At 42.2% G+C, this 11,420-nt stretch overlaps 1 protein-coding gene across 1 annotated transcript; it reads left to right on the top strand.

Annotated features, from left to right (window-relative positions):
• Positions 1–37: 37 nt before the first annotated feature.
• marchf9 (membrane-associated ring finger (C3HC4) 9) lies at positions 38–10,291 on the top strand (the record flags this gene model as incomplete). The annotated part of the gene is made up of 4 exons (XM_080763868.1): positions 38–385; positions 6,042–6,197; positions 9,101–9,293; positions 9,957–10,291. 4 exons carry the CDS (start codon positions 38–40, stop codon positions 10,289–10,291), a joined length of 1,032 nt encoding a protein of 343 aa, XP_080619994.1.
• Positions 10,292–11,420: the final 1,129 nt, after the last annotated feature.

Here is an 11,420-nt window from a genome sequence, read left to right on the forward strand (position 1 = left end):
TGTATTGCATTCCGAAGGATTCTTTATGTAACCAAACATGTTCAAGTACCGGATCCGCATGTTTTTTAATGAACTGAAAGTACTGGTTTTTATGCGATCCGATTCGAGACAGTCCGGCACAGCAGACGGAGAGACACAGCCGACAACAACAACCACCACCATGCGAGGTCTAGGGATGGGCGGCTGCGGCTGGCCGCCTTTTGTCGACTGCCATTCCCGGGACGACGAGGAGGAGTACTATGGCAGCGATCCGCGGCCACGGAGCCTGGCGTTCGAGGAGAAGGACCCCAAGCTGCAAGTGGGACTGGACGCCGTGTCGCTGGCCAGCACCACCAGCAGCATGCGCACGCCCCAATGTCGGATCTGTTTCCAGGGCCCGGAGCAGGTATACAATACACACACACACAACGCTGAGCTCCAAACAAACAAACAAACTATACCCTGCCCCACATTCAGTCTGCTTTCCTATAATATGACTGCCCTGTTTTTAAATGAAATAATCTGATGACTTCTCTGACAATAGTGGTGCAATAACATACATTTCCTTCTTGTAAAAAAAAAAAACGAATTTGAAAATGACACAGTTGACACTGCCTATATAGCATCACAACAACACATAGTTTCTTTTCCAAAACGGTCAGTATGTGGGCTATTATAGAGGCAGCATTTCCAGAACAACTGAAAACTGGCTTAGCATAGCAACAAAGAAAGTTATACCCAATTAGGTCTGCTGTATACATGAAATGAGTGAGCAAACAGAGTGAGCAAAATGACACGATTGTGTTAATCTCTTAATCAATTGAATATTGATTGATTGATTTTTTTTAAATTAAGAATCATTGACAAATGTTATTTTATGTATAAAAAGTTTATATTGACCATGGCAACAAATAAATCAATCATATTTATCTTTCTTTTATACATTTAATGTATGCACAGAGCCAAAACAAAACAATACTATACAATACCTATACAGCTCTTTGGTCTGCAGCCAAATATTGGTCTCACCAGATGTGCAGAAACCTGTACCGTACCGCCTGCCTCAGCAGGTAAACCTGAGGTCTGAGATAATTAGAAACACTGTAAATCCCGTTTGAGAACAGATGGATATACCACTTCGTCACTGTACCCCAAGATAGGGCTATATGGTGTTATTACAGCACATGTGCTAATGCATGGCATCTGTCTGAGTTTATATTGTGTAAGGCATAGTATAAACTGGAGACTCGGCATGTGGAAAGAGTTGATGAATACATTCAATACGTGTGTGGCTTTGTTGTGGATGGATATCCATTTTAGATATCCGTGTCACAATGAGCAACACACGAGTGAGGATTTGTCACAGAAGGCTGATGTTTATGGGCTTCTTGGTTCCCAGACAAGGTGACTCATCGTGCAACGTGGCGCCTGGATGCCTCTTTTAGCTATAGACAAAGAGAGCACGCACACAAACAAAGCATCATCGAGACACAAAGACCATGCTCATCAGTGTATCAGACAGGCATGATATGAACTCATCTTACACAGCATGTCTCAGTCCCTAAGTTTATATGAAGGGGAAAATTGCCACGTTCCCTCATGGGTGGCAGTATGGGGATGGGGTTGGGTTGGCAAGTGCAGGGATATGGGGTGGGCGCAAACACACACAGACTTCTTTGCCATCGTTGTTATTTCATTATTCAAGCAGGTCACAGCAGGGGACGGAATCATGTCGCTGTCAGTGGGCCAATTACCCAGAGATAAGATCACCTTGCTCTGTGTGGGGCTGAATTGAATATGAATCGTTATTAGCTGCCTGTCAAAGCTGTCAGTATAGGCCATGGTACAATAGCCGTGCCATTGATTCTACTTAACGTTGCGTCGTAGTTCCACACCAAGCTGTGCCAGTCATGACTGTGTGTGTGTGTGTGTGTGTGTGTGTGTGTGTGTGTGTGTGTGTGTGTGTGTGTGTGTGTGTGTGTGTGTGTGTGTGTGTGTATTATACTTGTTCCCGCAAGTATAACACAACATAGAAATGGTCATTGTGAGGCAAAAGCAACGTAATGTTCAGATTGGAGGCTATACAGTATATGTATACAGGACAGGTCTGTTTGAAACCGAAAGGTGCCGTTAGTATTTATAATAGAGAACCTTGAACCTTGTTGACAGTAAGATCCCGAGTGTTACTCTGGGAATGTAAAGAATTACACAGCTCCATTTCTACACTAAAGACTTGAACACTCTGGATTGTTCCGTCTGAGTATATTAGTATAATGCATAGAGTGAGAGAGAACTGTGAGTAGTGGTGACTGATCTTGCTGTTCAGTGGAGCAATTTCGTCGTTCACTCTATAAAGTATCTCCACAGGGTCTCATTTTGTGTATTATGGATAGAACTTTCTGAGATAACTTTCTGCCTATAGAACCTTCTGGCTGAAAATTGGTTCATTCTCAAGCTTCATTCCGTATATGCCTTGCTGCGTTACTGTAGAATCTCAGAGGGTGAGATGCAGATTGAAAAGTATTTGAATTCATTTAATTAATTCATGATCATTTTATTTGCTCCACCGGGAGGGAGTACCACAGACGAAGTCCAAATTTCATTCTGACCCCTCCACGAAAAGGCCTCGTTGTCCTGACCCCTTATCTATCATTTATACATTATGGATAAATAGTGTGGACTTAGACTGTTTTTCGTCTGTGGCATAAGAAAATAAATAAGGGTCAAAATATGTCTTGTAAACATGGATAAACTACACAGGGCAAAACAAACAAACTGTATTCATTGTCGAAACACTGTCCAACACAAAAGTCCCATTAACAGTGAATGTCAACGTCACAAACACATTATTTTGTGAACTTGTAGATCTGCTATTTTTTAGCACATGACATTGCCGTATATGATGGAGTGTGAATTAAGCATCTCCAGATTTGACCAACCTGAGACTTATAGGGCTATATATATTGGTGTCATTGCAGATTGCTATATGCTCAGAATGGCTCACTAATTATATACAGTGTACACACTATGAAACCTTTTTACAGTTGTAAAATCTCAGTTTCAGTCTTTCCTTCAGGTCTTCAGTTTTCGTTCCCCTCTGTCATATCATGTACAGTATAGCAAAGGGATGATGCGGGACAGTAGTTAAATAGGGCACTTTTTAAGGCAATGTTATTGTTTTCTTTTTTGCTTATTACTACTCGGGACCGATGCAACTGGATTCAGTTGCCCCTCTCTCCTCAAACTGTGATTTGCCCCCCTTCACTTTGCCTCGACGCATCCCTGATTTGTGGTGATTTGTGCACGAACATCAACAAATGTTGACTAAGCAGTTTTACAAAAGCCTTGACTATATATAGGAGCTTTCATGTCCAGACATGATGATCATGTGTCTATGTGTCATAGTAGTGATTTTCTGCTCATTGACATTATAATAGCTTGTTCTCGTCCCCCAGAATATCATTCTATACCCTGATCTCAGCCATTTTAGAGGAATTCCCCTGGTTCAATCCTTTTTTTTTTTTAAATCTAGGTCCAAAAGGCACACAAGAGCATCTTTGATTTGATTTGATTGAATACTTCATTAACCCATTTTGGCCGGGAACCCCTTTTGGTGTTTTATAGCATTATGTTATGCTTTAGCTGTTGAAAAATAGCTGCTATTTTTGGAAAATCGTCAAAATGTGGCCCAAATGTTTGAATATATTCTTTCTGAGTGAACGATTTTTAACTCAAATCTTTGCTTCTGACATATTTTCAGATGGGGGAGGGGGGGTCGGCGGCCAATTTCATATATTTTTGGGGGTCCTTCACAAGAAAATGTCTGACATAGAAACATGGGATTTTCAGAAAACTGTCAGGATTTAGAAGACATTTGTAGAATTGTTCCCAGGTCTAAATGCGTGGGTTGACAAGATTGTGAACGGCACGGGTCAAAGTACAGTCAAAGGTTTTTGCTAAAAGTACATACAAATCCCAAGGGGCTTTTTCCCATTGTGGTCCTTTGTACTCAACTGGCTGCCTCGGAAGACGAGGGCCATTTAACAACACGTGACATTTTCAAAATGTTGTCTTTCAGTTCATTCTTATTTAGATCTTCATATATTTCTGACCTTCTTCATGGTATCTTAACCCATTTAGGCCTGACTTAAATTTAAAAAAAAGTCTAAAAACTAAAAACTAAAAACCTACTGTATGTTGGTTGCACTGTATGCAAAGACTTGAGTTAAAAACCTTCGCTCTGAAATAATATATATTCAAAGATTTAATTCCACCACATTTTCACGATTTTTCAAAAATAGCAGACCTTGCCGCCCTATGAGCTTGTATATCTGCTATCTTTCAATAGCTGAAGTATAACATAATGCTATATGAACACCAAAAGGGGTTCCCGCCCTAAACGGATTAATAATGTCAGCAGGCAAGTTGACATCTAACTCATCTGCCAAATTAAATCTCTGTTCGGTTTCGGACACTTTTTATTGGACAATGCCAGATGGGGCAAAATAGAGTACCAAATTGAGAAAACGTAGCGTATACTGTACATATAAAGGCCCATTATGTATAATTGGTGTCATTGCAGATTGCTGGTTCACTACCTCTCTTCTCTACCTATTTTCACATGGTGGTGTTTACCTGGAGAAACACATGTGCTGACCTCTCGCTTTGTGTGTGTGTGTGTGTGTGTGTGTGTGTGTGTGTGTGTGTGTGTGTGTGTGTGTGTGTGCGTGTGTGTGTGTGTGTGTGTGTGTGTGTGTGTGTGTGTGTGTGTGTGTGTGTGTGTGTGTGTGTGTGTGTGTGTGTGCGTATGTGCGTGCGTGCGTGCGACCGTGCGTGTTTTCACTGTTTGTTTTGGTAGACAGACAGGGCAGACATTTATGGTCTCCTAAAACATAACAGTAAACAGTGCTGTGTTTCTGTATTGGTAAACACCCCACATAACTCCAGGTGGCCGATAACTGCTGGTATATTATGGGTCAAAAGAATATTCATTGATTTACGTAAACAACGGGCAAAGTCACGCATACTATACTATATGCCTTGAACAGTTTCACTTTCTCCTCCTCTACCTTCGATAGAGCGAAGTGTTTGTTTGACCACCATTAAAAAGCCACCGCGCCCTCCTGTTTTGAGCAGAAGGGTGTCGCTTGTTTCGGGTGGTGCAGCAGGTGGTATTGATTGAGTTCCACCCTGAGCCGGCATGGGGCTCACCTCTCCTTCACCTGCCTACCCTTGAAATCTCCCTATACTCCCCACTGTTGCTGCTCATGAGTGCTAATAAGCCCTCTTGCCAACAGACCTCAGAATCAAGCTGTGTCCATTCATTGATTTACTTAATGATCCGCACATCTTTGCAACACATACTGTAGTACATTTTCTAGTAACCGGAGGTCGGTGGCCCCGTCTACGCCTACGCTATACGCGGATCCAACTGATCATAATGTCAGGGGCTTTGTCAGAGTACTCGTTGTACCTGTCTGTCTGTCTCTGTCCCTTTTTGTGTTTGAGCTCTGTATACAGTATGTTTACCTATGTCCCCTTTAACCCATTCTGACCTGAGATCAGATTAAAAAAATGTCTTCTACATCCTGACAGTTTTCTGAAAAAGCCATGTTTCTATGTCAGACACACAGACAGACAGACACACAGACATGATCTGCTAGGTCTCATTGCGAACGCAGTGATTGCGAATGCAGTGAGCACTTACTATGAGACCTAGCAGATCATCTGTCTGTGTGTCTGTCTGTCTGTCTGTCTGTCTGTCTGTCCCGCTTTTGTGCCCATATATGGAGCTGAGTGATTACGTCACCATGACTCAGCCATAACCATATAAGGAGTCCCCAAAGCAGCTATACGTCCAAAACCCAAATATGTACGAGCTGCGTTCGCTTCCCGCGTTTGCGCGTCTTACTGGTTATGTAGCTCTGGTCCATATAGCGTATATACTATATGGATCAGAGCTAGGGTTTACGTGGTGATTTTATTTCCCCAGGAATGTGTATAGCCTACTCTACTGTATCGTATGTCATGTAACATGTTTTTCTTTCACTTATGTCCTGCAGGGAGAATTGTTGAGCCCCTGCCGCTGTGACGGTTCAGTGCGCTGCACGCACCAGCCCTGCCTCATCCGCTGGATTAGTGAGCGGGGCTCGTGGAGCTGTGAGCTCTGTTACTTCAAGTACCAGGTCCTGGCTATCAGCACCAAGAACCCACTGCAGGTATAACAGCAACGGAGTCGTTTATAGCTCATCATACAACGTAGACAGTCATGGGCCTATATAGGCTCGCTATATCTGAATGTATCTCTTATCGTGTTTTTTTTTTTTTAAAGGTTAACAACAATACTTCACGTCCCCTCCCCCAATTCCCTGGTCTTGCTCAATTTGAACCAATCAACCACTGCAGCCCACAGGGGCTACATGTGTCCAGATTAGGTCATTTCTGAGATGGCTCGTTGAAATGTCAAACTGCAGCGAAATGGCAAAGCAGGCCAATACAGCATGCTGCATTTTGATTGTTTGTTCAACATCATTCATTATGACAAAACAAGTCCAACTTTGATTGAGAGACAAACTGGTTAAGTATATAAGACAAAGTTGGAAAGACACCCCCTCTCTCCTCTATGGGGAAAAGAGTCTCTACTGATGCAAATTGTACAAATTGTACACTCTGATGATTTTGAGGGAGATTTTTTTAAAAGCCATTAAATGGGGGTCCGTGGTGTAATGTATATCAAATAAGTGATCCTTGAAATTGAAACAGTTGAGAATCACTGCCACGGGCGTAGAATTATTCTCTTATGGGGGTCACTGGTATATCTTTTCAGATGGGTGTCCACAGGCTAATATCCATTTGCTGGTTCCTGACGTTTGAGAACCACTACCTCTATATACGGTTTTGATTGATTGATTGATTGATTGATTGATTGATTTATTAACAGTTTGCAGAATTACAGTACATTTCAAGTACAACTCAATACAACAACTGTTATCTGTGAGTGGACGACAGCATAAAGCATTACACTTGTTTACAATATAGGGCCCACCATTTTCAATTCATCAAAACAATTAGAGACGTACGAATATACACGACTATATAGTAAAAACAGGAAATCGTCATAGAGGAGGTAAAAAGGGAAAAGAAACATATACAGTTGAGGGGGGAAAGTGGTGGGTGGGGGATTCAGATTTTACGGGGGCCAGTTTCGAATTGCAGCCGTCCGTAGGTGCCCTTTTAGGGCGGTTTTGAAGGAGTCAAGGGATTTGCATGTCTTAATTAATGACTGTTGGTAGGGCGTTCCACATTTTGGTGGCATAGGAGCGAAATGAATTTAGTCCCTTGTTTGTGCCGAATCTGGGTTGCACATGGTTTGTTGAACTCCCTCTGGTGTTGTGGGTGTGGACTTCATTGACATTAAGGAAGTATTTAGACAGGTACAAGGGTATCTTAGTGGTGGACCAGACCCATTGCAAGATGCTGTACTCTGTCGTCAACCCTAAGCCATTCCAGCCTGTCAAAGTGGGCAGGGGTGAGGTGGGTTCGGGGAGTGAGGCCAAGTAGTAGCCTGACCAGTTTGTTTTGGGAAGTCTGGACTCTGGAGCCTAGTTTTAAGGGCCTTTAGAGGTGCTGTGGTACCAGCAGGTGCATGCATAGTCGAAGGAACCTTGTACGAGGGCTCCTGTTAGGGTCTTCAAGGTGTTTTTGTTGACCAGTGAGGAGATCCTGTATAGGAATCTTGTTCTTTGGTTGACTTTTTTTATTACGTTTGGTGGCCGTTTTATCACCGGAAAGATGTGCCTCCAGGTTGGAACCGGTACTGCTGTGCTCTCTGCATTCGGACTTTGGATCTAGCACTGGTTGCTAGAACAAATCTTGGGCAGTCACAGAGGTGTGAGTACTTATTGCCATATTGTGCCGACACATTTGTACGCTTTGCGTCACTGTCCTTCTGCCCTACTATTCTGAAGCAGCCGATGACTCATGTGCGTGCGTGCTTGCGTGCGTGCGTGCGTGCGTATACTGTACATATACATCACATCCAATGATGGCGTTGTTTGGTGCTCTCCCGGAGGGATTACAAATACCGACTCATCAGGCTGAAAAGTGTGGATAGCGTTCTCCTCTTTACTTGCCAGACTTCTGATATTGTTTTGTTGTAAAAAAAGGCAGAAACCCCATCTCACAAACGCATCTCAAACTTGATGTGCTCCACCCAGAAATATATTAAAAGTTTAGCAACCGTTTCTATTCTACTTTGAGGTAGTACTTTCTGCTTAGCCCCTCTCTCTTCTTTCCCCAGATTCTTATCCCAGTTATAGTTGATTATCTTTATCATCTATTCTACAGTTTTTTTTTTTTTTACATTTCATTTTATTTGTGTATATTTTAATACTGGACTGATGTCTATTGTTTTGTAGCTGTTGTCTGTCTGTCTGTCTGTCTGTCTGTCTGTCTGTCTGTCTGTCTGTCTGTCTGTCTGTCTGTCTGTCTGTCTGTCTGTCTGTCTGTCTGTCTGTCTGTCTGTCTGTCTGTCTGTCTGTCTGTGTTTGTATACTGAAAATTTCAATAAACATATTTGAATAATAATTCATTACATATACACCACTTCTCCCTCTGCACACAATAACATCTTCTGTGTGACTTTATACTGCACAATAACGTTACTCTGAGAGTTGTGTGAAATGCAATTTCAAGCAATTTGCAACCATGGAACCAAAGTCCATTTGGGTCTTCTGCACACTATAATGACTATAAGTGTGCACTAACCTCGCCTCACCAGGCTTTCCACCACCTCGGAGGAAAGCCTGGTCTCTGTTTCAAAAGTCCGTATGATCCTGTTCGGGAGCGGATGATATCGTTACGTCATGTTGTAGTATTGTTTTGTAGTCGACAGGCAGGAACAACAGGCGGCGGCAACGTCCTTTCCCCTCAAACATCTCAATAAAAGCTCTCGTAAAAGCCTGTAGCTTTTATTGAGAGAAATCGGTTTGAGGGAAAAGGAAGTTGCCGTCTGTTGTTCCTGCCTGTCGCTCCCGACAGGATCATATACCCTAAAGGAAATGGTGCCCAGGCTAAGTGTGCAGTGATTGCTGATACATTGTTGTCTCTTCCTCCTCTCCAGTGGCAGGCCATCTCCCTGACGGTGATAGAGAAGGTACAGATTGCCGCCATCATTCTGGGTTCCCTGTTCCTCATTGCCAGTATCTCCTGGCTCATCTGGTCCTCCCTCAGCCCGTCTGCCAAATGGCAGCGCCAAGACCTGCTCTTTCAGATCTGCTACGGCATGTACGGCTTCATGGACATTGTCTGCATAGGTAAAGGGCACCTTCCTGCTTCATGCTTAAATACCAAAACAGTCGCGAGACATGGCCAAAATACTTTTTGCCCAAAAGGTTGAGAACCCCTGCACTATAGAGTACAGAAAATGTAGATATATTATGTAGATACTAGATATATTTGCAACAAACGTTCAAAGATGTTTCATAAATTCTCTGTTATCTGAAAGCAGCTGTAGAGATCCCACAGTGAAACCTGCAGGATTGTTCTCCTGAAATGACGAATTGCTTGCGATGGAAAACACTGAGAACAGATGGCATCAGATTTCTGCACAGTGATTATTACCAACTGGTCTCTTCTGATCAGTTGCAATATCATATATACAGGGCAGTATGTACTCGGTTCACAGGCGCTTTGTTTAACACGTGATGCAAATGATGGGTTTGAATTCATTCCCCCCTCACATATTTCTTAACCCATTTTGGGGCGGGGAACCCCTTTAGGTGTTTTATCTAAGCATTATGTAATACTTTAGCTATTGAAAAATACGAGCTTGTAGGTCTGCTATTTTTGAAAAATCGTGAAATTTGCGGCACAAATCTTTGAATATATATTCTTTCAGAGCGAACTTTTTTTTTTTTTTTTTAACGTCAGGCCTAAATGGGTGAATCATCTTCATCTTTTTTTCCTTTCATTTCAAGGTCTCATAATCCACGAGGGCTCATCGGTGTACAGAATCTTCAAGCGATGGCAAGCCGTCAATCAACAGTGGAAAGTACTGAACTATGAGAAATCGAAGGACTTGGGGGACCCGCTGAGTTCCAGCAAGACGGGGGGCCGCGGCTCCCGCAGCAACGGCCCCCATGGCCTGGGAAGCAGCGGCGGCAGCGGGCGACAGAGCAGGAGGCTAAGAACTATCCTGAACCACCACTGTGGATACACCATCTTGCACATCCTGAGCCAGCTGCGGCCCCACGACCCGCGGATCAGCGCCGCGGCCAACCGAGAGGTGGTGATGAGGGTCACCACCGTATGAGTCTCATCACTGCAGTATTGTGTGACATACATACACTGTATGTACAGTGTGTCTTGGATGTGTTGAGGGACTTGGGGACCTATAACATACTTTTAAACGTATGAGAAGACTCAGATGGTGGTGTGATGCGATCCGAGATGCCCCGGAGCATAGACAACAGACAAGCAAAACTCTTGAGGATTTCTCTCCTCTTTGTTTCTTATAACAAAAGGAAGCCAGATGCTCCTTTTCAGTGACTAACAAGAACTGATGACAATAATGATGAAAATTGTGTAAAAGACTTCAGAAAACATGAAATGTGAGAAGAATTATTAAAGGAAAAAAGTAATGAGCTTTATAACTTAAAATGAGAAGTTTGTTCCAGTTCAATTTCAGGATGCACAAAGACATTTTGTTTTTGTTTTATTTGATCTGTTTTGTTTTTGTTTTTTCTTTTTTTAACTATTCTTGGTTTGTTTAAATTGTTTTGTTTTTATTTATTTTTTACTTTTACTCATTTTGATTTTGTACGGATATATGATTCTGGCGGAAATCATGTAACTTCATTCAAGCATCCAGTCAGCTACTGTATGTATAATTCTCTTAGAATTTCTGAAAGCTATAATGCTGATAATGGACCGAAAACTGAAAATGACACACATACATAAAACATGATGAAACACAGACATGACCGCAAGTCATTACGAGTTATTAAAAAAAGAAAAGGAAAAAAAAAATCAATGATGATTTCAGTGACACTGAATGTTCTGCAATAAAGATGCCGTATGTACATTTCACAGGGAATTTTGCATGGGTATATAATTTTTATCCTCCATCACATAACATAAGCACACATAACACAATTTACGATACTTCGAATGGTGCTTGCCAAAATAAACACTCTAAAACATCTGATTTCATTGCACCAACTCTTTGTCAACATGACAAATGACAGTGTGTTAAAGCTATTTCAGCTAAAACACAGACTGTTCCTGCTGTGTGTTTTGATTCAGATGTGATAACAAATAAACTACTGGATTAAAGATGGAAATCAGAGAGGATCCGTTCAGTCTCACTCTGTCTAGTTTAACTCGTAGCCAATGGTTACATGTTTACCTAATCCAGCAGGATATTCATAAGAAAAGTCTTG

Source organism: Protomyctophum bolini (assembly GCF_963924005.1).
Source record: "Protomyctophum bolini genome assembly, chromosome: 5".
In the NCBI taxonomy this organism is placed as follows: domain Eukaryota; kingdom Metazoa; phylum Chordata; class Actinopteri; order Myctophiformes; family Myctophidae; genus Protomyctophum; species Protomyctophum bolini.